The sequence below is a fragment of the Rhinopithecus roxellana genome, chromosome 12 (assembly GCF_007565055.1).
Source record: "Rhinopithecus roxellana isolate Shanxi Qingling chromosome 12, ASM756505v1, whole genome shotgun sequence".
Classification (NCBI taxonomy): domain Eukaryota; kingdom Metazoa; phylum Chordata; class Mammalia; order Primates; family Cercopithecidae; genus Rhinopithecus; species Rhinopithecus roxellana.
This window is the reverse complement of record NC_044560.1, coordinates 68,482,191-68,509,823: the sequence shown is the minus strand read 5'-3', so window position 1 is coordinate 68,509,823 and position 27,633 is coordinate 68,482,191. Positions and strand designations below refer to the sequence as shown.

General features: G+C 37.8%; 1 protein-coding gene and 1 pseudogene across 2 annotated transcripts in view; one reads left to right on the top strand and one right to left on the bottom strand.

Annotated features, from left to right (window-relative positions):
• Positions 1–15,341, bottom strand: part of CLCA4 (chloride channel accessory 4) — a 31,464-nt gene extending 16,123 nt beyond the window's left edge. The window contains exons 1-4 of one of the 2 annotated variants that reach the window (XM_030913635.1): positions 15,141–15,341; positions 5,395–5,535; positions 5,109–5,256; positions 879–987 (exon numbers count right to left, since the gene is read on the bottom strand). In XM_030913635.1, the coding sequence (XP_030769495.1) occupies positions 879–987; positions 5,109–5,256; positions 5,395–5,535; positions 15,141–15,299 (557 nt within the window). In that variant the 5' untranslated portion in view covers positions 15,300–15,341. The remainder of the gene's footprint in view (positions 1–878; positions 988–5,108; positions 5,257–5,394; positions 5,536–15,140) is intronic. The other variant, XM_030913636.1, reaches the window with a different exon arrangement.
• LOC104682224 lies at positions 6,076–10,214 on the top strand (annotated as a pseudogene).
• Positions 15,342–27,633: the final 12,292 nt, after the last annotated feature.

The window sequence follows — 27,633 nt, the reverse complement described above, 5'->3', positions numbered from 1 at the left end:
GCCTTTTCAATAGGCTTTCAGTACAAATTCAGGAAATGGTGAATAGTTTTTATTCTGTTATTTAGGGAGTCTCATAAATATGTCGATGCTTCTACTGCTCCCAAACTAGGTCGACATGATGAAACTATCTATGTGGAAAATCATGATGAATATTCTGCAGCAGCTGTTATACATCTAAGGGGAGTATGACATAAACAAATGCAATAAATGTAATACTCTCTAAAAGATGTGCCTGAAAATTGGTGCAATGGGGCAGAGGAAGGACCTTGACTGAAATCATATACCTTTCAGTTCTCACATTAGTGTCAAGTCCCGAGCCCCAGCAGGACATCTACATTGATGAGGCGATAGCACCATTTTAATTTTAAACCGATTCTTCCCAACCATTGGATCATAGAATCAAAAGGAGATTCTATTATTAACTGTGATGCTAGATGGTATTATAAAATAACCTTTATAAATCTCCAAGAAGTTCCTGCTTGGCTCCTTGAAGCTGCCTCATTTCTTACTCAGTCCACATTTAGCACCACTTAACCATGTTTGTGCATTCTTGTGTAATGTGAATAACTTTGATCTTATCCCAGCATATTGTAAATCCATTTACATGCCCAACTTCAATGCAAGTGAGTTCTGGAAGCTATGGCAGAGAAGTATAAAATATGTCAAATTGTCAACCGAATGCTTGCCATTGAAATTATGTATGTTTTAAATAGCAATTGACTACTTAAAGATACACTTTGTAAAAAAACAAAAAAAAACAAAAGCATTGTTTTGTGACATATTGTCTGCATTAAGAATGGTTTTGAAAGATATCAAAGGGAGGAAAATAAGAACGGATAAAAGCCTGAAGTCAGTTTAGAAAATTTAAGTAGCCATGCCTTGTTGCTTCGATTTTGTTTGACTTAGCACGGTAGAAAGGCTGATCTTCATTGTACTCATCAAACACTCCCCACCGGAGGTGAGCCCACTCATGGACAAACAGTCTGCCTGTGGGAAAGCATTTCAAATACATGATCATAATTCAAGTGACACATTTTGTATCAAAATATTTTAAGAAGCTTCTCTTTCAATTATAAAATATATTTAGATTTCAGTTTTCAACAACTATCAACATTTATATTTCAGTGTATAAAAAAGCCTATTGCATTAAATTACATTATATTATATATTATGCTATATTAAGTAATATATTATCTTCTTATTCCACAACATGTTAAATCAATGAAACAATAAGGGAGGATATGCTATGGACCGAGTGGACTGGGATTTGTGTTTTGGTTCTTGGGGGTAAAAAGTCTTAGTACAATGGTTTATGGTTCTCCAAGTTATAACCAACATAATCAGATATACAGTACATCTCTTGCACCAAAATACCATGTGAATACAATTAGAAAAAAAAGTCTAAAAATGCTCCCTATCATGATTTAAAAAAAAAATTGGGAAACACTATTATGGGCCAAATACAATTCTGGGGATGTTAAAATGAAGGAATTCATTTATGGTACTTAAGACATGTTAGCATTAATTATATGAAACAATTACTAATTATATATATATTCAATGCAATACTAGGTATTAAAAAAATAAAGATGTGTGAGATTTAGTCCTTCACTTGGGAAGTTTTGAGAGAGGGAGTTCAAATAAAATTTTTTTAAATAAGAATTTTGCAATAAATGGAGGAATAAAAGTAAATTCACAGCTTGAGATGCTGAAAGAAGGAAAGTGGAACTTTCATTTTAGCAATGTTGAGAAAAACTTCAGAGGAAACAGAGATGGAGAAGGAGAGATTGGAAGTAAAGTCTCTTCTGCTACAATGTGTGTTACTGTAGCTCAAACGACCTCATATGAATCTGAAAATAGGAGGAAAATACACCATAGCACCATAGTATGAAGAAGTCATCTTCTTTCTTTCTTTCTTTCTTTCTTTCTTTCTTTCTTTCTTTCTTTCTTTCTTTCTTTCTTCTTTCTTTCTTTCTTTCTTTCTTTCTTTCTTTCTTTCTCTTTCTTTCTTTCTTTTCTTTCTTTTCTCTTTCTTTCTTTTCTTTCTTCCTTCCTTCTTCCTTTCTTTCCTTTCCTTTCTCTCTCTCTCTTTCCTTCCTTCCTTCCTTCCTTCCTTCCTTCCTTCCTTCCTTCCTTCCTTCCTTCCTTCCTTCCTTCCTTCCTTCCTTCTTCCCTCCCTCCCTCCCTCCCTTCCTTCTTTCTTTCTTTTTCTTCTTTCTTCCTTTCTTTCTTTCTTTCTCTTCTTTCTTCCTTTCTCTCTCTCTCTCTCTCTCTCTCTCTCTCTCTACTTTTTATGAGACGGAGTCTTGCACTGTTGCCTGGACTAGAGTGCAATGGTGCCATCTCGGCTCACTGCAGCCTCCACCTCCTGGGTTCAAGTGATTCTCTCGCCTCAGCCTCCCGAGTAGCTGAGATTACAGGCACCCACCACCACGTTCAGCTGATTTTTTGTGTTTTTAGTAGAGATGGGGTTTCACCACGTTGGCCAGGCTGGTGTTGAACTCCTGACCTTGTGATCCACCCGCCTCGGTCTCCCACAAGTGCTCGGATTACAGGCGTGAGCCACCGTGCCCAGCCGTCATGTTTCTTTTTTAAGTCTTTGCTATTCAAACTGTGGTTCTGGACCACATCCATCAGTATCACCGGGAGCTTGTTAGAAATGCAGAATCTTGTATAACTCCCCAGTGCAATCCCTCCCTCCTCCCCCCTCCCCATGATAGGCCCCAGTGTGTGATGTTCCCCTTCCCGAGTCCAAGTGATCTCATTGATGGGTGCTGACGAGTTGATGGGTGCAGCACACCAACATGGCATAAGTATACATATGTAACAAACCTGCACGTTATGCACATGTACCCTAGAACTTAAAGTATAATAAAAAAAAATTGGAATAAATATAGAAAAATATAAAAGAAAAAAAAAAAAAGAAATGCAGAATCTTCAGGCCACCCTTTGCTTACAGAATCAGAAGCTGCATATTAACAAGGTCCCTAAGTTACTCTTCTACATAATGCACTTTAAAAACACTGGTTTCAGGTTTCCTAGGCAAGTGGAACCAGGTTCGTGGGAGCAGAATTAGAACCTTCAGTAGGAAAGGAAAAAGCCCTCACATCAGCTACTGCAGTAGGAATCTGGTGCATGTTAAGAAAAATTTAAAACTCCCTGTACCTGGCTGTCTTCTCAGAGAGTTCACTCAGACTCGATTCCTTCTCAGGTTTCCCTGCCTCCCATGCCCACCTTAAAAGCAACCCTTTTGTCTTAGAATTCCATTCCTGTCTACATCATTGTCTCATTTCCAGCTAGCTCTGTTCCTGTTTCTAGTAACATTTTCTCTCTCACCCTCTTCACACTGTGTGTGTGTGTGTGTCGTGTGTGTGTGTGTGTGTGTACTTTTAATATGCGCTATGGCAGCCTCTAGCCATACTGCATTGCTTGCCTGGGTGATCTAAATGATCTATTGTGATTGTTGGTGTTGTTATCATTATTATTACAAAATTGCATAGATTTTGAGAGCTCTCTTACTAATCTTATTTGTCCAAAAACCTTATTGCTTTTTAGGACATTGAGGAATGTGAGTTTTTTACATAAATGCACATATCACATTATGCATTTGTGAAAAGGAAGAAAGACCTGTCTAAGAAGAAGGGGAGACCTGTCAGTAATAGAATAGAGTTTAGGTGTGGGATATGGGAAAAATCAATAACTGATATGGGGACACTGAACTTACAAATTGGAGGAGCCTTTCTGTTCTAGGAAAGGTGCAGGTAGAGAAGATGTAGGTGGTAATAAGTTTGGAAATAGAGAGGAAGAATGTAGAGACCTCTGTTTTATCAATCAGGACATTAATTGATGGGATTGAGAAGAGTGCCTAGAGATCTTGAGAAAAATGGTAGAAGTTTTAGAACAGCTGCTACAGGAATTGAGAGAGAGAATTGAGAAGAGCTGAGTAAAAATATTGTTGAGTAGCTTTGAGTGCTTCACTGAGCTTGGAAGTGTGTTTTTATAATCATGTCAATTAGTTTTATAATTTTCTTCAACATTCTTGAAAACATGACAGGATCTAAGAATAAAGTAGATGGATAATTCAGAAGATTTAGTAAATTGAATGAAACATAAGGGTATGAGTGGTAAGAGAATTGAGCTATTTATACTTGTAGTTGAAGTGACTGATTTTGCTGGACATGCCAGGTGGAAAGAAAGTATAATTAAAAGGGCACAAAGGATTAGAGGTGCCAAGGAAAACAAACATGGTCAGGATAATGTACAGGGAAGAGGTAAGATTGGGACATGAGGAGATGATGGAACTTTCAAGACTGGAGAGGGGAACTGGTCCAGGTAATGAATAGGACCAGATCTAGCTGAATGTTTGGCAGAGACCAGAGACTTGATGAGTGTTCAATGAACAGTAATAGAAGAGGGTAATTCTGGGGTATGGGGATTCAGGAAGGGTCCCATTTAATAGTGACACATGTGTAGAGCCCTCCTTTAATAATGATTTGCATTTTTGTCTGTAAAATGCACTTTTGTTGTTTTGACAAATTATTTTAACATTTAGATTGAACTAGATGACATTGCCATTTTTATAGGTCAAAATGATCAGTTACAGACAATGTCATCTGTTTCAATGGAATAGATTGATATTATCAGCAACTGGTAGCCTAGGAGTGTTTTCTCTTGACCAGTAACTGGCAACATGACTCTTTCCAGATTACTATACATCTGGCTTTCATGTAGCTTACCTGTGATTTGTTAATAACCAGCTATGGGAGAACTGGAAAAATTAAAATGTAAAAAGCATGCCTTAAGAAAAATATTTATTATTGCTTTTCTCTGTTTATATTTTTGTAGACACTGTACTGAGTACATTTATCTGGATTCTTTAGTTTAATGTAGAACAAATATTTTACAAGGTAGAAACTCCTCTCTTTGCCATTTTATAGGGAATAAGCACAGAGACAGTAGGTCACTTGTTTAAGGTCACACACAGCTAGTAAGTAGGGGAGCCAGGATTTGATTCTATAGACTTTGGCCCCATGGCCTGCACACTTAACCTGCGTAGAAAGTTGTATGCTGCAATCATTGCAAGATTATTTTTTAACCAAAATTTCTACCTGGTGGTCCATATTCATTTTGTTTTTTTCCAAGTAGAAAGTCAGGGGTGAAGTGAATGTGTTCGCCTTTCTCTCCACATTCTGTGAACTGCTTGGTGTATGGTTCATCTCTACCTGGGAGCGTAGGTGGTGCAACTATAACATCAGCCTGAAAGTGTTGAAGAAGGTTGTTAAACATGAACAATAAAAAAGATAATATTCAGTTAGAAAGACTCTTAAATAATTTGTGGCAAAAATGGGTAATATCAGAAAATATAATTTTTTAAGAGAAGATTTTGACACTTACATGTTTATAGTTTTCATGTTTTGGCCTTTTGTACTGAGGATTTTCCTTCCAATTTTCAGGAATTAATATAGATACATTTTTGAAAAAAAATCTTCTTTCTGTGGCTTCAAACAGGTAAGTAGAAGCTGTAGTGACCATATCCTGTCATTAGAGGAAAAAAACGTGTGAGGATGGCGAAGTTAGAGTGAACTAAATTAGCAGAGTTTTGTGACAGGCATTTCCGAACTTAAGAGTGGACAGAAAAGCAACAGACTGATGAGCAGGGTCTCTGCCTCATTATTCTAACTCTGCCACCTGTCAACCAAAAACCGTCACTTAATCCTGCATGTTGAAAGCCTCCTCAGTCTTCTGTAATCCTGCCTTAAAAGGCAAATGATTGTATTTGGCATTAAGAGAAATTGATTAATATGAATATGTACATGGATTTTGGAGTCATTTATGTGATTCCAATACTAATGTTAGTATCTTCTAGGTGACAGATCTTGGTTGATGTATGCAATACTCCAAATCTCAGTTTCCTCATCCTTCAATGGACTATTACTATCTATCAGTATGGTTGGCATAGAAATGGAACTCTACAAATAGGAAATCTTAAAACTGTTTGATATCATTACTATTTATAAGAAATCTTAGTAGAAAACAGCCTTGGTTGATGCAAACTGAGGAGGATACTCTATAGAAATGGGTCATTGAAGAGGTTTCCCATCCCAACCTTAGGAGAAGCAGCTGGGTTTGGAGCCTGTGTGGGTGATAAAAAAAAAAAAAAAACCCATAGTAGAGGAAAAACTTTGATTACAGAACTGTTGCTCTACCACCAATCTGAAAATAATATCATCTTATATTCAGAACTATGAACTCACATACAAAGACAAATAAGAAAAATAGTCCCTCCCAGGAGAAAGCAAACTACTTGGAAAACATATTTCAGCATATCATCTATGAAAACTTCCCCAACCTTGCTAGGAGGCCAACAGTCAAATTCAGAAAATACAGAGAACTCCTGAAAGACTTTACACAAGAAGATCATCCCCAAGACACAATCATCAGATTTTCCAAGGTTGAAATGAAAAAAAGAGTGTTAAAGGCAGCTAGAGAGGAAAGGGCAGATCACCTACAAAGGGAACTCCATCAGGCTAACAGTGGACCTCTCAGCTGAAACCCTACAAGCCAGAAGAGATTGGGAGCTCATATGGTTTTGCTGTGTCCTCATCCAAATCTCATCTTGAATTGTAGTTCCCATAATCCCCACGTGTTGTGGAAGGGACCAGATGGAGACAATTGAATCGTGGGGTGGTTTTCCCCTTCCTGTTCTTGTGATGTAAGTTCTCATGCGATCTGATGGTTTCATAAGGGGCTTCCCCCTTCCCTCAGCTCTTATACTTCTCCTTCCTGCTGCCATGTGAAGAAGGACATGTTTGCTTCCTCTTCTACCATGATTGTAAGTTTCCTGAGGCCTCCCCGCCATGGTGAACTGTTAATTAAATCTTTTCCTTTATAAATTACCAGTCTCAGGCATGTCTTTATTAGCAGCATAAGAATGGACTAATACTGGGGCATTTATTCAGCATTCTTTTTTTTTTAATTTATTTTTTATTTTTTATTTTTTATTATACTTTAAGTTCTAGGGTACATGTGCATAACGTGCAGGTTTGTTACATATGTGTATTTGTGCCATGTTGGTGTGCTGCACCCATCAACTCGTCAGCACCCATCAATTCATCATTTATATCATGTATAACTCCCCAATGCAATCCCTCCCCCCTCCCCCCTCCCCATGATAGGCCCCGGTGTGTGATGTTCCCCTTCCCGAGTCCAAGTGATCTCATTGTTCAGTTCCCACCTATGAGTGAGAACATGCGGTGTTTGGTTTTCTCTTCTTGTGATAGTTTGCTAAGAATGATGGTTTCCAGCTGCATCCATGTCCCTACAAAGGATGCAAACTCATCCTTTTTTATGGCTGCATAGTATTCCATGGTGTATATGTGCCACATTTTCTTAATCCAGTCTGTCACAGATGGACATTTGGGTTGATTCCAAGTCTTTGCTATTGTGAATAGTGCTGCAATAAACATACGTGTGCATGTGTCTTTGTAGTAGAATAATTTATAATCCTTTGGGTATATACCCAGTAGTGGGATGGCTGGGTCATATGGTACATCTAGTTCTAGATCCTTGAGGAAATAATCTTCAACCAAGAATTTCATATCCAGTCAAACTAAATTTCCTAAGTGAAGGAGAATTAAGTTCCTTTTCAGATAAGCAAATGTCAAAGGAATTCATTACCACCAGACCTGCCTTACAAGAGATCTTGAAAGAAGCACTAAATATAGAAAGGAAAGACTGTTACCAGCTAACACAAAAACAGACTTAGACACACAGACCAGTGTCACTATAAAGCCAGACACACAGACCAGTGTCACTCAAACAAGTCAACATAATAACTAGCCAACAAAACAATGACAAAATCAAATCCACACATATCAATATTAACTTTCAATGTAAATGGGCTAAATGCCCCACTTAAAAGGCACAGAGTGGCAAGCTGAATAAAAAAGCAAGACCCCATGGTATGTTATCTTCAAGAGAATCATCTCATAAAGGCGTAATGACACCCATAGGCTCAAAATAAAAAAATGGAGAAAACCTACCAACCAAATGCAAAACAGAAAAAAGCAGGGGTTGTAATCCTAATTTCAGACAAAACAGATTTCAAACCAACAAAGATAAAAAAAGACAAAGAAGGGCATTACATAATGGTAATGGGTTCATTTTAACAAGAAGATCTAACTATTCTACATATATATGTATGCCCAACACAGGAGCACCCAAATTCATAAAGCAAGTTCTTAGAGACCTGCAAAGAGACATAGACTCCCACTCAATAATAGTGGGAAACTTCATTGAGGCAGAAAATTAACAAAGATATTCAGGACCTGAACTCAACATTGGATCAAATGGATCCAATAGACCTATACAGAACTCTCCACCCCATAACAACAGAATACACATTCTTCTCATCACCACATGGCACATACTCTAAACTCAACCACATAATTGGACATAAAACAATCCTCAGCAAATGCAAAAGAACCGAAATCATACTAAACACATTCACAAACCACAGCACAATAAAAATAGAATTCAAGAGTAAGAACATCACTAAAAACCATGCAATTACATGGAAATTAAACAACATGCTCCTGAATGACTTTTTTTTTTTTTTTTTGGTAAATAATAAAATTAAAGCAGAAATCAAGATGTTCTTCAGAACTAATGAGAACAAACATACAACATACCAGAATCCCTGGGACACAGCTAAGGCAGTTTTAAGAGGGAAATTTATAGCATTAAATACCCATATCAAAAAGTTAGAAAGATCTGAAATTAACAACCTAACATCACAACTGAAGGAATTAGAGGAGTAAGAACAAATCAACCCCAAAGCTAGCAGAAGAAAAGAAATAATTAAAATTAGAGCTGAACTGAAGGAAACTGAGACACAAAAAACCATTCAAAAGATCAACAGATCCAGGATCTAATTTTTTGAAAAAAATTATAAATGATATATGCTACCAGCTACCAGCTAGACTAATAAATAAGAAAAGAGAGAAGGTCCAAATAAACAGAATTGGAAATAAAGAAGGGAATGTTAATGCTAACCCCTCAGAAATAAAAATAACCATCAGAAACTACTATGAACATCTCTATGCACACAAACTATAAAACCTAGAAGAGATGGATAAATTACTGGACACATACATCTCCCAAGACTGAACCAGAAAGAAATTGATTTCCTGAACAGACCAATAACAAGTTCCTAAATTGAATTAGTAATAAACAGCCTACAAACAACAAACAAACAAAGCCCAGGGTCTTATGGATTCACAACCAAATTCTACCAGATGTACAAAGAATTGCTGGTACCATTCCTACTGAAACTATTCTAAAAATTTGAGGAGAAGGGGTCTTCTCCAACTCATTCTATGAGGCCAGCATCATCCTGATATGAAAACCTGACAGAAACCCAACAACAACAAAAAATTCCATGCAAATATCTTTTATGAACATTGATGCAAAAATTCTCAACAAAATACTGGCAAACCAAATCCAGCAGCACATCAAAAAGCAAATCCACTGTGATCAAGTAAGCATCATCCCCAGGACGCAAGATTGGTTCAACATACACAAATCAATAAATGTGATTCATCACATAAACAGGACTAAAGACAAAAACTACATGATTATCTCAGGAGATGGAGAAAATGTTTTCAATATAATTCAACACCACAATAAAGTAGATATTGAAGGAAAATACCTCAGTATTTTCTGGCGCTCAGTGGCACCCCAGGCTACAGGGCGGGCGCCGCTCGACCGCTTGGTCTTCATGGAGATCCTGTGCCGCGCGGCGTGGGAGCAGGAGGGGGCACGTCCTGCCTCTAGCTTGGGAGACGGCCACGCACAGGGCCCAGTTTCTGACCTTTGCCCAGTCACTGCAGCACAGATGCTGAGGCCCCCGTAGAGGAGCGTCTGGGCGATGGATGGCCCTCAAGAAAATAGAGGAAGCTTTCACAAATCACTCGGATCAGGTATTTGAAACGCTGGAGACTAAAAACCCCGGCTGCATGGAAGAGCTGTTTTCAGGCGTGGACAGCCCCTACTACGACTTGGACACAGTACTGACAGGCATGATGGGGGGCGCCGGGCCGGGCCCCTGTGAAGGGCTCGAGGGCTTGGCTCCGGCCACCCCGGGCCCCAGCTCCAGCTGCAAGTCCGATCTGGGCGAGCTGGACCACGTGGTGGAGATCCTGATGGAGACCTGAGCCGGAGCCCTAAGCGCTGGCAGCTGTGTCTGACGCGTGGACACGTGAGCAGTGGCTACTGCAGAGGGTGTGCCTGCAGCCAGCGGCCCAGCCTTGATGCCTTGTCTGCTGATTCTGAGAAATTCCAGAACAGATCATAACCAGCGGGGTCTGCAACCCCAGGCCCGTCCCACTCACTTTCTCCGCTGCGGAGGGCCAGGCAGAGACAGCAGTTCTCCTGAAAGACTTCTCTCTGGGCTGGTCCTGACGTCCTTACAGCCCTGGGCCCCTCGTCTCTCTTTGTATCCCCCACTGTAGAGGACTGCGAGCCACAGCTGCATCAACCTCCTTTATATTTAGACAGGTGAGTTTTTTACAATTCAGTTTCAAGTGTTTGGAGCAATACTTTGTCTTAAGATATATATTTTTAAACGTTTCACACCTTATGTCTTTAGATTGTTTCAGCTATTTTCTTAGAAGTATATTTTTTCTATAGATATTCTTTGCTGCGACATTAGAACTTTTTTAGCCTAAACAATTGTAGTTGGTGTGTTTCATTTTTTTCAGGTTTAAATAAGAGATTTTTTTTTGCAGTGAGCATCACTAAGGTACTTGTAAACAGTGTGAATGTATCATGTTTTACTTTAAACGTGTATGCAATACTTCTCCATTATGTTCTGTACTACCGTGAGACCCGGGTGAAAATCAAGAACCGCACACAGCTACTACACTTTTTTTGTCATTAGAAAATCTACGGAGAGAGCCACACCTTCCTAGACTTGAGCATAAATGATGGAGATTTTATTTATGTCTATTTACATGCAAATGTCATTGAAGACAAAGGTCAAATATCTGTCTATTTGGAGATCACGGGCACCAGTTGGTCTTCAGGGACCTCAGAGACCCTCCGTGGTGCCTTCTGACAGGCGGTGTTCCTGAAGGTCTCCCATCAGCCCAGACACCTGCCCTGGGTGAGGAAATAACACTGCTACTGGATTAGAAATGCCTGTGCTGCTCTGTTAGTTTGGTGCTGGAACAAAAGGTCAAGGTTTGGCTGAAGTCTAGAATGAAAGAAATCTGAATCCCTGTCATTCATGACCCCTTGATCTGTAGGGTCATAGGTGCTGCCGCAGGGAGTGAGCTGGGGGTGCCTGCAAACTTCCTTTCCTGCCCCACCTCACCCCACTTGTGTTTCCTGTTCCTCATGCTTTTTCTAACTTCCTCACCCCTTAGCCAAAAAGGTTTGTTTTCTTTTGTGGATATAGCCATTCTTAAATATCAGTGATGTAAACCTCACTTTATTAAAAAATTATCCAGCAAAACAAAACAAAACATAACAAAAGGTAAAGAAAAGAGACAAGGCATAAGGATTTTTAAAGTTTTGGGTTTTTCAAAAGCAAGAATTGAAATAAAAATAACGATGAATGAATATAACAATGATTAGCTAAACTATTAATATTTGGTACACGAACTCATTTTGGATAAAAACTGAATTTTCTTAAACATTAGTAAAAGAGGCTGGGTGCGGTGGCTCACACCTGTAATCCCAGCACTTCGGGAGGCCGTGGCGGGTGGATCATGAGGTCAGGAGATCAAGACCATCCTGGCTAACATGGTGAAACCCCGTCTCTACTAAAAATACAAAAAATTAGCCGGGCGTGGTGGTGGGCACCTGTAATCCCAGCTACTCAGGAGGCTGAGGCAGGAGAATGGCATGAACCCGGGAGGCAGAGGTTGCAGTGAGACAAGATCACACCACTGCACTCCAGCCTGGGGGACAGAGCGAGATTCTGTCTCAAAAAAAAAAAAAAAAAAAAAGAAAGAAAGAAATAGTCCCTCCCTAGACCTTATTATCTCATGAGGAATATAAGGATGAAAGGCATTTCTTTTTTTTTTTTTGAGGCAGAGTCTTGCTCTGTCACCCAGGCTGGAATACAGTTGCGTGATCTCGGCTCACTGCAACTTCTGCCTCCTGGCTTGAAGTGATTCTAACTCTGACTGTGATGCTTAACATGATCTTAGAAAAATCATTTATTTTTTCGGACCCCTGGTTTTCTCTTCTGTAAAATGTGGATTATAGTATTTCACAGCGTTTCTTGAAGATATTAAATGTGAAGATTTTTGTGGAGGGCTGGGAGAAATGTCAGGAAACATTGTAAAATCTGGGCATGTCTGTAAACAATTGAATTTCTGCTTGTACTTATAGAGGACCATGTGTACAAAATTTTTGCCCATCCAAGTAATTCTTTCAAATAGTGATTTCTGAGTAAAGAAAAGTTTGATACTGATTTACTGTCCTCTGGACACTGAAAACCTATCATTCAGAATCAGCTGCATTAATTGCTCTTTAAACATCTTTAGTAAGATGAATTTTTATCTTCTCATGAAATTTAAAAGGTACCTCTAAGCAAATATCTCTGTGATGTAACAGAGTTTATAGAGAGTGAGTGACAAATGGCAGCCACAAAATCATTTGATTAAAACTTAGGTCATGCCTATCACCTTCTGCTGGGTAATTAAAACATGCAAAAGTCAACCATGAGCAACAGAACACAATAGTGGACAAATTAAATATAAGGAATTAGTATATGTTGCTATCAGGGACAGGGAAATATAATTTACATGGCTGCACCACCAAACTCTGTATTACATAGAATGTTATATTTGAAAGAAACAGAAATCAGTGTCATTGCTTTAGTCCTGGAGACTTTCTCTTCTCCATCTGTAGAAAACCTGGTTATCTACACCCAAATTTTCATTCCTTCATCATGAATTCAGATCTACATGGATGTTTCAGAAGTAACATAAATTCCAAAATCCCCAACCAACTAACTCTTGATTTTCCAAATGCCAAATTTTCTCCACTTGCAGTCTTCCCTTTCTCAACTGATGACAATTTCATCCTTCCAAGTGTTCAAGCAAAACTCTTGAATTCTTCTTTGATTCTTATTGTATTTCCTTCCTACCCTCACCTAGTTTTCAATGGGCTCTTCTCTCACTCATCTTAGTTCTCTGCTGACACATCATCAGTGAGGCCTTCCCTGACTTCCCTACATGAAACAGCAACCCACATTCTTCCCCAACCCAGCCCCACCTAACACTCCATATCCCTCTTCCTGATTTGTTTTACTCCACAACCACCTACTACCTTCTGACCTGTGATCCATTTACTTATGAACTATGTCTTTGAAAAGAAGATACACTGCATGGTTCCAGAGGCTTTTAAAAAATGTTACTGTTCTTCAGCATGTCATAAACATTCAATAAAGAGTATTTTAAAGAACAAATGAGTCCAACTGCTAACTTACAGATCAAGAAACTCAGCATTAGGAGCCCTGTGCCTTGTCTTCTGTCTTGTTGTAAGACAGTACAGAACCCTGTCTAAAACCCTCATCTCCCTGTGCCCATTACCGTATTGTCCTCAGTGCACCACACTGCTTTTAACTTCCTGAAGGACTCAGAAGTTTCCATAGTAATTATTAACTATTAACTTTGTTTTCTTCTCCATAATTCAAACAGAAGACATCCCAATTCTTTTTTTTTTTTTTTTTCAGAGACTGAGTCTTGCTCTGTTGCCCAGGCTGGAGTGCAACGGCATGATCTCAGCTCACTGCAACCTCTGCCTCCCAGGTTCAAGCAATTCTCCTGCCTCAGCCTCCTGAGTAGCTGGGACTACAGGCATGTGCCACCACACCCAGCTAATTTTTTGTATTTTTAGTAAAGACGGAGTTTCACCATGTTGGCCAGCCTGGTCTCAAAATTCTGTCCTTATAATCTGCCTGCCTCGGTCTCCCAAAGTGTTAGGATTACAGGTGTGAGAGCCACCGTGCCTGGCCGACATCCCAATTCTTGGGAAAAATATTTGCTAACTATTCATCCAACAATGGATTATTATCCAGAATACACAAGAAACTCAAAAACCTCAAAGACAAAGTGATAATAATATTTTAAAATGGGCAAATGATCTGAATAGACATTTCTCAAAAGAAGAAAAACAAATGTCCAACAAGTATATGAAAAAGTGCTCAGCATTACTAATCGTCAGGGAAATGCGAATCAAAACCAGAATGAGACACCATCTCAGCCCAGTTGGAATGGTTATTATCAAAAAGACAAAAAAAGAGTGCTGGCAAGGATGTGGAGAAAGAGACCTATCATATACCATTGGTGGAAATGTAAATTAATACAGTCATTATGGAAAACAGTATGAGGTTCTTCAAAAATCTAAAAATAGAGTGACCACATGATTCAGCAATTCCACTAGTGGGTATATATCCAAGGGAAAAGACATCAGTCTGCACTTCCATGTTTATTGTAGCACTATTCATGATGGCCAAGATGTGAAGTCAACCCAAGTGTCCATCAACAGATGAATGGATAAAGTGTGGTATATAAACACAAATGAATGCTATTTAGTCACTGAAAAAAAATGAAATTGCTTCATTTGTGGCAGCATGGATGAGTGTGGAGGACATTATGTTAAGTGAAATAAGCCAGGCACAGAGAGATAAATACCACATGTTCTTATGCATATGTAGGAACTCAACCAGGGTATCTTCCAGAGATAGAAAGTAGAATGATACTTATCAGAGGCTGCAAAGGATAGGGGAGGGAGGGGAAATAAAGAGAAGTTGGTTAATGTGTACAAAAGCACAGTTATATAGAAGGAATAAGTTATAGTATTTGGTAGTACAATAGGAAAATTAAAGTTACTGATAATCTGTTACGTATTTCAAAATAGCTAGAAGAGAAATAGTGTTCCCAACACAATGCAAAGATAAATGTTTGAGTTGCTGAATATGCTGATTACCCTGATTTGATCTTTACAAATTGTATACATGTGTGGAAATATTACTTTGTGCGCCATAAATAGGTACAATTATATGTCAATTAAAAATAATAGTAAAAACCTAAAAATTAATGAAAGATATTCCATTTTGTTCTTACCTGTATTTGTTCAATTATTTTTTCATCTTCTGGCACGCTAGGATCTATTACAATGATAATATCTTCAAAACCATTATTATTCAGCCTAATGAAGGAACTATTTGACTGGTGCAGCAGGCACAGAACTAAGAGGAAAACAAAACCTCTGAGTAACCACATTGTTCCTCTCTAGTTATTCCCGGCCCAAATGTTGGCTTGTTCAAGAGGCTTTTCTTCTCTTTCTCTTTATATATGTTCCTAAAACTTATCAATATTGGCTGACTATAGGATGTTGACTGTATAAAGGTACATTATGTGGGGAAATACATGACTAATTCACATAATTGTTTAATTATACGTTATCATAAAAGTGACTAAGAGTCAAAATCAGATCATTTTATAAAAGGCATTGCACGTTTTCCTCTTGGAACACATTGTCTTTGTTGTTGTCATTGTTGATATTCTAAGGGCTCCTTGACAGCAGGGTTTTTTTTTTTTTCCAATAGGTTTTTGGGTAACAGGTGGGGTTTGTTTACATGAATAAGTTCTTTAATTATAATTTCTGAGATTTTGGCACACCCAACCACCTGAGCAGTGTACACTGTACCCAATGTGTAGTATTTTATCCCTCACCCCCCACTCTTTCCCCCAAGCCTCCAAAGTCCATTGTGTCATTCTTATGCCTTTGCATCCTCATAGCTTAGCTCCCACTCATAAGTGAGAACATACGATGTTTGGTTTACCATTCCTGAGTTACTTCACTTAGAATAATGGTCTCCAATTCCATTCAGGCTGCTGCAAATACCATTATTTCATTTCTTTTTATGGCTAAGTAGTATTCCATGGTGTGTGTGTATGTACGTAGGTATGTGTGTGTGTATATACATATATATCACATTTTCTTTATCCACTGGTTGATTGATGGGCATTTGGGCTAGTTTCATATTTTGCAATTGCAAATTGTGCTGCTATAAACATGTATGTGCAAGTATCTTTTTCATATAATGACTTCTTTTCCTCTGGATAGATACCCAGGAGTGGTATTGCTGGGTTTGCTGGATCAAATGGTAGCTCCACTTTTAGTTCTATTTTTTTTTTTTTTAAGATGGAGTCTCACTCTGTTGTTCAGGTTGGAGTGCAGTGGTGCGATCTCGGCTCACTGCAACCTCCGCCTCTAGGGTTCAAGCAATTATTCTGCCTCAGCCTCCTGAGCAACTGGGATTACAGGTGCATGCCGCCATGCCTGGCTAATTTTTGTTATTTTTTTGTTTGTTTGTTTTTTAGTAGAGATAGGGTTTCACCATGTTGATCAGGCTGGTCTTGAACTCCGACCTCGTGATCTGCCAACCTTGGCCTCCCAAAGTGCTGGGATTACAAGTGTGAGCCACCGCACCCAGCCCACTTTTAGTTCTTTAAGGAATCTCCACACTGTTTTCTATAGTGGTTGTACTAGTTTACATTCCCAGCGGCAGTGTAGAAGTGTTCCCTTTTCACCACATCCATGCCAACATCTATTTGTTTCTAATTTTTTGATTATGGCCATTCTTGCAAGAGTAGGGAGGTATTGCATTATAGTTTTGATGTGCCTTTTTCTGATCATTAGTGATGTTGAGCATTTTTTCATATGTTTGTTGGCCATTTGCATATCTTCTTTTGAGAATTGTCTGTTCATTTCCTTAGCCCACGTTTTGATGGGACTGTTTTTTTTTCTTGCTGATTTGTTTGAGTTTGTTGTAGATTCTGGATATTAGTCCATTGTCAGATGGATAGATTGCAAAGATTTTCTCCCACTCTGTGGGTTGTCTGTTTACTCTGCTGATTATTTCTTTGCTGCACAGAAGCTTTTTAGTTTAATTAAGTCCCAACAATTTATCTTTGTATTTGTTGCATTTGCTTTTGGGTTTTTGGTCATAAAGTCTTTGCCTAAGCCAATGTCTAGAAGGGTTCTTCTGAAGTTATCTTCTAGAATTTTTATGGTTTCAGGTTCAAAGATTTAAGTCTTTGATCTATCTTGAATTGATTTTTGTATAAGGTAAAAGATGAGAACCCAGTTTCATTCTTCAACATGTGGCTTGCCAATTATGCCAGCACCATTTGTTGAATAGGGTGTCCTTTCCCCACTTTTTTTGTTTGCTTTGTTGATGATCAGTCGACTTTAAGTATTTTGGTTTATTTCTAAGTTCTATACTCTGTTCCATTGGTCTATATGCCTGCTTTTATACTAGTACCATGCTGTGGTGGTAACTATGGCCTTATAGTATAGTTTGAAGTCAGGTAATGTAATGCCTCTAGGTTTTTTCTTTTTGCCTAGTCTTTCTTTGGCTATGCAGGCTTCTTTTGGGTTCCATATGAATTTTAGGATTGTTTTCCTAGTTCTGTGAAGACTGATGGTGGTATTTTGATGGGAATTGCATTGGATTTGTAGATTGTGTTTGGCAGTATGATCATTTTCATAATGTTGATTCTACCCATCCATGAGCATGGGATGTGTTTCCATTTGTTTGTGTCATGTATGATTTATTCAGCAGTGTTTTGTAGTTTTCCTTGCAGAAGTCTGTCACCTCCTTGGTTAAGTATATTCCTAACTATTTTAATTTTTTTGCACTATTGTAAAATGGGTTGAGTTCTTGATTTGATTCTCAGCTTGGTCACTGTTGTTATATAGGAGAGCTACTGATTTATGTACATTAATTTTGTGTCCCAAAACTCTGATGAATTCATTGACCAGTTCTAGGAGCTTTTTAGATGAGTCTTTAGGGTTTTCTAGATATATGATCATGTCATCAGCAAACAGTGACAGTTTGACTTCCTCTTTACCAATTTGGATGCCCTTTATTTTTCTCGTCTTGTTGCTCTGGCTAGGACTTCCAGTATTGTGTTGAATAGAAGTGGTGAAAGTGGGCATCCTTGTCTTGTTCTAGTTCTCAAGGGGAATGCTTTCAACGTTTCCCTGTTCAGTATGATGTTGGCTGTGGGTTTGTCACAGATGGCTTTTATTACCTTAAGTATGTTGGGGACACATTTTCTATACTTTCTAATTTTGATGAATTTCCTAAACATAGACATATACTTTATGTTTTCTGTAAAGCAGAATGTTAAAATTAATAAAAATCCATAATAAAATGAACAGATACAGTAATACTAATGTCTTTTATTTTTACAAAGCAATTTATCATCATTACAATCGTATAAATAATGGAAGAGATGATAAGATAGTTAAATGTGAATAACAGCAAATTAGTTAAGATGGATTGGAGGTCCAAAAAAGATTTTAAAGACTTTGATAAATTTAGAAATCAAATTATTTACCTAAAAAAATACTGTCCAGTAAAGAAATAATAAAGTATCTTTCCATACAAGCATATCAAAAACTTTATCTGGTAGTTTGCTGGTTATTATTGAGGCAGAGTGAATCACGTTAATAGTTTACATTTATTCAGTTCTTACCAGAGCACAGATTGTCTCACTTAACCCTCACTGCAACTCTGTAAGGCCAGTATGCATATTACCTTCATTTTATGTGTGGAGGAACTGAGGCACACAGATCTAAGTAACTTGCGAATATCACACGGCTAGTAACTGGTAAAGTCAGGATCTGAACCCAGCATTCTTATCCCATAGCCCATGGATGTAATCACTCCATCACAAGGCAATGCTGTTTTACTAGGCAAGTAATGTAATAAGTTTTTATAAAAATGAGAAAGAAGATTAGGTTAGGAGATGTTATTGAATTAAGAATGTCTTATCTTAAAGCAAAAGATGCCAGGACTCATCAGAAACCCTCAAAAAGGACTGAACAATAGCAAAAATTGTCTTTAAGAGTTCAGACAAAAGGATATGATGTTGAATTCTTGGCAACATCCCCAAGATAGAGGCTTTATCATATGTGCTCAGACACTGTCCTCTTGGACAGCGTACCACACCTTCCTTCCATTTTCTCAGGAATATTACGGGATAATTGTACATTGATAGAATTAGGAAAGGAGCTCTTACACACTGGCAGCTCTGGGAAGCTGTGATTATCTGGAGTGAATAGACTGGGTATTAACAAATACATCCTATGCAGTCTTGCCCTCACTGACCTTCCCTTCCTCTTGCTCCCTGCTTCTCCCTGAACTCCAGCTCTGGTGGCTCCAAGAAAACCAAGTATGCTCCCATCCCACAGAACTTGGGCTCGGGAAATTGTTTTTGACTGGTTGACTAAATGAATAAAGAATGATTATCATTTTAACCAAAATAACAGCTTATCACAATGCCTAAACAGAAGCTTGTCCAAGGCCTTTGAAATGTTGAAGAAGCCTGGTGGACTTAGATTCCCTCTATTGTTTGGGGGAGTATTTATTTTGAGGAGGTGCTATTATAACCTTAAAAAACTCAGGAAACTCTCAGTTATACATTTGGAAGGGAGAGAATTCCTCTTTGCCAAAACAGTTAGAAAAAACTCCCTTCAGGCAATGGGCACATGTGGCCTGGTGAAAAAAGGTGAATATTTATAACAGTCTCTTCCTAATTTTTCCTGGTGTCGCAGGAACCTCAAAGTTGGAGACAAATGTATATTCTTGTCTTGTTTTCCATCTATCCCCCTGGTTGAGTTTCTAATACTCTTCTAAAAGAGGAAAGTGAGAAGCTGCTCTGGTGGCCTCAAAGACACCCCCTTCCATAACTAGTCTACATATTATAGTTTCCAGGTCAGCTGGTCCAGCTACAAGGGCCACTGCCTCCATCAACCTCAGGTAGACATTCCAGCAGAAGCTGGCTTGTCACAAATCAGAAAAGACTGTGCTAAGTGAGTCAAACCTAGATTTAATTCAACTCAGGCAAACAGCCTCACTTGAGTCACTCAAAAGGAATGAGTTTCCTTGTCTGTTACCGGGTCAAAAAAGAACTATAAAAAATCAGTTGCTATGTATTTGTTTAGTGTGTGATAGAAAAATGTACCCAACATAACAAACTTGTGTTTGTACAGATACTACTGTCAGAGTAACACCATATTTATTTTTCTCTCTTTTTTATTGTGAAATAGTAATTGTACATATTTATGAGCTTCATGTGATATTCTGGTACATGCATAACGATGATCACATCAGGGTAATTAGAATATCCATCACCTCAAATATTTATCATTTTTTGTGTGTGTGTGTTGGAAACATTTTAAATCTTTTTTTTTTTTTTCTAGCCTCAGCCTCCCAAGTAGCTGGGATTACAGGCGTGCACCATGCCAGCTAATTCTGTATTTAGTAAAGACAGGGTTTCACTATGTTGGCCATGCTGGTTCGAACTCCTGACCTCAGATGATCCATCTGCCTTGGCTTCCCACAGTGCTGGGATTACAAGTGTGAGCCATTATGCCCGGCCTCTAGCTCTTTTGAAATATACAATAAATTACTGTTAACTGTAGTAACCCTACTATGCTGCTACTGAAAATTAGAACTTAATCCTTCTACCTAACTGTGTGTTTGTACCCATTAACCAACCTCTCTTCATCCTCCCATGTTCCCACCCTCTGGTAATTATCATTCTACTCTCTAGCTCCATTAACACTGAATTCTCCTGAGAGAGTCAGGACTTCTGATTGCCATGGCAACAAAGAGGTCTCCTGTCACTGGACTTTCAAATCATGAGTCAGTTACATGCTAAGAGAGTAATAGTCATTTTCTTTATGAGAAAATTTGAATTCTTACTGAGGTAGACATGTGGTCTATGATTTCATTTTTTATTTCCGGAATAAATAATATTTGTAAACTTTTTATTTAAAAAAATGAAAAGAGCCTCTTTTTGAGCTGAAAAACTGAGTTACTTATCCTTGTACAATTTTCGGAAGGCAACATTGGATTTTAATTATTAGAAGCTATTCACTATCAACACAGAACCTGAGATATAAATAAGTTGGAATTTATTATGTGAGGCTTAGTTTCTTCCTCTTTCCTTTTGGATCTTTCTATCTGTAGTGTGTGTATTCCTTGTGCTCTGGATTCCTTGTGCTAAGTACATGTGGTTCAGGATCATGTCTTGCCTTCTAGAGGCAGATCCAGAAACCAGTCTCTCTTCCCTATTCCTAGTGCCAACTTATGTGAGGTTGGGATTCCCTTTGTACCTAGTCAGATGCAGGTATCTGTGAAAGAGGGAGTATCTCTATGAGCTCTACACTTGGAAAGAAGCATTAGAAATCCCATTTGTGACTTGAGGTCAAGCCATACTTATTAATTTAGCTTCAGCATATATGGTGCTAATATTTTTCTAATCTGTCTGACTCCTATGTCTATTTCCAAATCAGTTCCAAACTCTGAAAAGGAAAATGGCAGGGTTTGATGAGTTTCAGTTTTGTTTTTGCCATTTTATTTATTCATTCATTTATTTATTTATTTTGAGACAGAGTCTTGCTCTGTTGTCTAGGCTGGAGTGCAGTGGCACGATCTCGGCTCACAGCAACCTCTGCCTCCTGGGTTCAAGCGATCCTCCTACCCCAGCCTCCCAAGTAGCTGGAATTACAAGTGTGTGCCACCACACCTGGCTAATTTTTGTATTTTTAGTAAAGATATGATTTCGCCATGTTGGCCTGGCTGATCTCAAACTCCTGACCTCAAGTGATCCACCTGCCTCGGCCTTCCAAAGTGCTGGGATTACAGGGATGAGTGACCATGCCTGGCCCTGTTTTTGCCATTTTAATATACTAAGTACACTAAACAGGAAACAATATGAAGTCACCTATTTTTGTACATTCTTGGGAATCCCACCGTTAAGGATTTCTCACTGGCCTGCCTTTCTTCCCACTTAGTGTCCAGTTTTCCCCTCACCTTCCTTCATTCTCTGCTTTTTACCTCTTCCTTCTAGGATTGTTAAATTTCTGGAACTCCAAATACTTTCTCTCTGTTCTGCAAAGTAGTGCTTCAGCTCTTTCCTGCTCCTACTCCCAAACTTGCACATTCAAACCCATCAGGGGGAGGTGATGATATATATAAAGGGCAATACAGTCTTACATGAACAACGGGAAATTGACAGATTCTCTATGTATAGATAAACTGTTGGAGATTATTCCAGTCCACAGAGGACTGTGCTCTGTTTAACCTCTCTACAGATTAACAAAATGGTAAAATCCCTCATTTCATCTCATAACTGGACAATTTGGCAGCCTTCTTAAAGATTTCTTAGCAATATCTTCCAGTCCAGTCTTGCACAACATCAAATTACCTAATGTATAATACTAACTTTTCTTTCTCAAGTTCTTCAAGAGTTCATCATTACCTTTAGGTTGGCACAATCCTTTACTTGCTATTCAGAATTCATCATAATGTAGTTCCAAATTATCATTTCCAGTTTTATCTCCCAATATTACCTATGATAAATATTTTTCTCTAGTCAAAATTTGTGGGAAATTATTTTTACTTTCCACTATTGTCCCCTTGACCATATTCATTTTTCTAATTCTATCTAGCTTACATTCTACTTCTTTATGAAGACTCCCCTGACCAATCTAGCCTGTCGTTTCCCTTCTCTGAACTTTTGTACCCTTTTTACCATAACAGGAAATCTTCTAGATTCAGGATTTAAGAGCTGAGATTTTGAATATCCATATGAGAGAATTTTCATGCTGGAAAATACCTTAGAGACCATCTAATTCAACCACTGATGTTACAGATGAGAACACTGATGTCCAAGGAGGGTAACTGACTTAATGGCAAAACTTAAACTGGAGACATTTGACTTTCAGCCCCATGTGATCTCTTCTCATGGCTTTCTGCTCACCAGCCCTGCACCAACCTCTCCTTACTCTCTCTAGCTGCTGCTTCTGTTGCTACTATTTGTACACCAGCTATACCCTGAGCTTAAAGCACCTCTTTCTTCTTAGAAGCTGTAAGTTTAGCGGATGCCTCAGAAATATTCTAACATATGGTTCTTAAATTTAAATATTTATCTTTGTATAATCAGAAGAATTGAAAAAGTCACAAAGAGAAATAGCCTTTGAACAAAATTGCTTTGAAGAGAGTTTGTCCAAAGAATGTTATGCCAGGAGAAAGTTCTTATAGATTCCTCAATTCGTAGTCTACAATCCATTCTTTTTTATATATAAGAAATCCTATAAAGATTGGGGAGAATTAATATTTACAGAGCATATTTGAGTATGTCTAATATTCTGATAACTATATAACTATGTCTGATATTCTGATAACTATATTCTGAGAGTTGCCTGATAACTCTCAGATATTTTGATAGTTACTTTACATGAACTTATTTAATTTTCATAATCACTCTTTGAGATAGGTATTATCATCCCCTTTCTACAAATGGTGAAATAGATACCCAGAGATATTAAGTAAATTGTCAAAGTTTGTATAGCCAGGAAAAGGGAGGAGATGGGATTTGAACCTGTGTGTATTTGTCTTTATGCCATGCAATGGGTAGTTGTGTTTTGCCTGATTGATTATACCTTGGAGTATGGTGCACTGCCCAAATCCCCTCATATCTCTTTGAGTGTTCCTGTGTGTTCCTTCTTTGTGCATAACATGCCTTTGCTTGCAAAGGCCCATACCTGCAACTTTTCTTTGGAGGGCAGACTTCAGACTACTAGAGCTATTTTACCCACTTACACAGGGAGCCAGAAGGTACTTTACATCCTCTGAAGTGGTACATAGCCGATGACTGACAGTGCAGCAATATGAAATCTGAATTCCTTCACTTTGGGTTGGGACCAGTTCTGAGGTGTAATGTACACACTGGAGACCCCTGTGGACCAACTTGATGCTGCCCTGTGGGACTTTGCTTGTACTCATATCCCTGCTTGGATTCTTCTCTTGTCCACCTTCCTCCTGTAACTCTTTTTTTCTTTCTTTCTTGAGAACTTATTTGGTGAATTACTTGTACACAAATCCTTGTCCCAGGACCTGCTTCAGGAAAACCAGCCTAAGATAGGGTGTCATGTCTTAACAAATAATATTTATTAAGCACTTATTGTATGTATGCTAAGCACTATGTTACATTGTTTATATGTATTAACTTATTTAATCCTCACAACAACCCCATGAGCAGACACTATTTCTCATTTTACAAATGAGAAAACTCAGCTTTAATAACTTGCCACAGCTTTAATAACAGCCAGTGGCTGTTAGAACTAAACCGAAACCCTGGTCCATCTCCAAGTCACACTCATAATCCTTATGCTGCATTCCTTGAAGATACACCATTTTCCCTGGTAAGGAGACCAACTTATGGTCAGTCAACCCCTCTATTTGAGGAAGAATATTAAAAGCAAATGATTAAAATGCCAGTGCAAAAACCAGATTCTGACAAATTTTACAATTTTCTTTTTTCTAATGCAGAAGCCTTTAACTTTTGTTACTGGGAAGCAATAGAAATCTCGTCTGGGAGAAACAAATTTAGCAGGTCATACAGTGATGAGACTCATTCCTTAAATGTTTATGGTATATTTCCTTTGTTATAAGCTGAGAAAATAAAATGTTGTTGCCCTTAAGGAATCCATAATCTCGTGAAGGCAATGTCCCAGTGAAGACCTATGATACAATCTCCTAAGTGCCATAATAAAATTATATGATAGTAGGAGGAAAGAACAAGGAATCATGACCCTGGGCATTCCCTGGGTGAGTCAGGGCTAGTGATGGAGTTAGAAAATGATATTTCAACTAGGTCTTAAAGAATTGGTAGAATTTTAATATTTTATTTTACTCTATTATTTTTATTTTATTTTACTATTCTATTCTATATTTTATGAAGAAAGAACATGTACCAGACTTGTGTTTGAAAGAGAGGTCAAAATCACAGAGATAGAAAGTGGCCTATATTTCTACTTCTAATTAAAATTCTAACACGAAGAATTAAAAAATACATATTTTTATATAGATATATGCATATACATATATATATATATATATATATGACACTTAGAACACTGCCTGACACATAGTAAGTGCTCAACAAATAGAGGCTGTTATTATTATATATGTGAATTGGGGAAGTAGATTCCTGACATTCTTTTGACATTAAAAAAATACTACATTATTTATGAAAAAGCTGGGGATCAACTTCTCATTTCCCATTTCACAGGTAAGGAGCTTTGAAGTTTCTACTCCATTCTAACAAGTAAAATGTTGAACACACTGAAAAATCAACAACTCTTCTTGGATATCTAAGAGAGGTGAGGACACAGGGCAAACTGCTGCCCCCAAAATAGGAGCACACAGGTAAATACAGGAAGTCTTAGCTTACTGGTGTATAGACTTAGGAGTGGAAACCACCATGAGAACCAGTGCCAAGGTAGGAAATCTGAACTGTAATTGACTACTTGCTGGAAGCTCAGTGTGGACAAGTCTGAGAGTTAAAAACTCCAGGGTGAGCCAGCCATGAGTGCGGGGCAGAGTAGGTGCAACATTTATGTAAGTTTTACCTCTAGAAGCCTGACCAGATTCTCATAGTAAATACTAGAAAAAAACAAACAAAACAAACTAAAACTTTATGCTTCCAGTAGCAGGAGAGGGAAAAACTATTTAAAAATATGTCAGAACACTCTGTTCTTAACAAGGCCTGCTCTCAGGAAAAACTATTTAACCAGAGCCCAACCTGCTGGGGTTTCTTCAGAGCCTAACTGACTTGAAGGAAGGGAACTACCTAGCTCCAGCCAACTGTAGCCATCCTGTTCCATCTAAAGAGGGAGAAAAACCTGAGACACATTTGTAACATTTTCCAGTCCAGAGGTATAGGCTCACTGAAAGACTAATCATAGGATGATAGGACATTTTCCCTCTTCCTCCACCCCCAACCTTACCACCACATTTTTACAGGTCTACTTGTGGCAGTTCCTTTCACTCAGTATATCATGTTCAACTATCAAGAAAAAAATACAAGGCATACTAAAAAGCGAAATAACAACAACGTGAAGAGAGACAGGAAAGATCAGAACCAGACATGGCAGGGATATTGGAATCACCAGACATGGCAAGGATATTGGAATCAGACCAGAAATTTTAAACAAAAGTGACTAATATACTAATGGATAAAGGAACTAACATGCAAAACCAGATGGGCAATGTAAGCAGAGAGATGGAAATCCTAAGAAAGAATGAAAAAAAATGCTAGAGATAAAAAAATATTGTAATAGAAATGAAGAATACTTTGGTGTGCCTACTAGTAGACTGGACACAACTTACGAAGCAATCTCTAAGGTTATGGGTATATCAACACCAACCTCCAAAACTGAAAAGCAAAGAGAACAAACACTGAAAAAAAAAAATAGAAAAGAATGTCCAAGAGTTGTAGGACAACTGCAATAGGTGTAATATGGGCATGATGGGAATACCAGAAGGAGAAGAAAGAGAGAAAGGAATAGAAGTCATATTTGACATAATAAAGACTGAGAATTTTTCCAAATTAATGTACCAATCCAGGAAGCTCAGAGAATACCAAGTGGGATGAATGTCAAAAAATTACACTTAGGCTTATCATTTTTAAACTACAAAAAATTAAAGATTAAAAAAAAAATCTCAACAAGGATTTCACCTGTAGAGAAACAATGAATTACATTTGACTTTCCTCAGAAGCCACGTAATCAAGAAGAGAGTGAAATAAAATATTTAAAGTGTTGAGAGGAAAAAAAAGAAAACCATCAACCCAGAGTTCTGTACCTCCCAAAATTGAGAGAGTAATAAAGAGTTTCTCAAACAAAAATTAAGGAAATTTATTGCCAGCAGTCCTGCCTTGCAAAATATGTTTTAAAAAGTTCTTTAGAGAAGAGGAAAATAATATAGGTCAGAAACTCAGATCTTCATAAAGAAGAGAAAAGCACTGAAGGAGGAATAAGTGCAGGTAAAAACTTCTATTTATCTTATTTTCAATTGTTCAAAAGTAATAGTAACAATATATTAGATTATGTATGCTTATGGGTATGTATTATATATCTCATTTATAGATAGATGTGTGCTATATATATCTACATATGTAGATATAACGTCTGTCTTTCTTTTATATATATAATATATGTGCTTATATTTTGGTGAAATGAATGACAGCAATGATACAAAAAATGGGGCAGATGAATTAGAATTATTTTGTATTATAAGGTACTCACACTACCTGTGAAGTGATGTAGTGTTATTTGAAAATGGAGTTGGGTGAGTTGTAAGTGTATATTGCAAATTCTAGGGCAACCACTAAAAAAAGTAAAAAGAATAATAATGAATAATGCTAAGAAAGAAGAGAAAATAGATGATATAAAATTCTCAGTTAAAACCACCAAAGGCAGGAAAAGAGAGGAAGACAAAAATAGTAACAAAGGAAAACAAATAAAAAAATAGCAAGGAAAACAAATAGAAAAATAGTAACAAATATGGTAGACAGTAATCCAACTACATCAATAATCACTTTGAACATCAATAGTCTAAATGAACCAATTAAAAGTCAGAGATTGTCAGAGTGAATCAAAAAACAAGATCCATCTATAAAAACAAGATCCATCTTCTTGTTTATAAGAAACTCACTCTAAATATAAAGACACATAAGATTAAAAGTA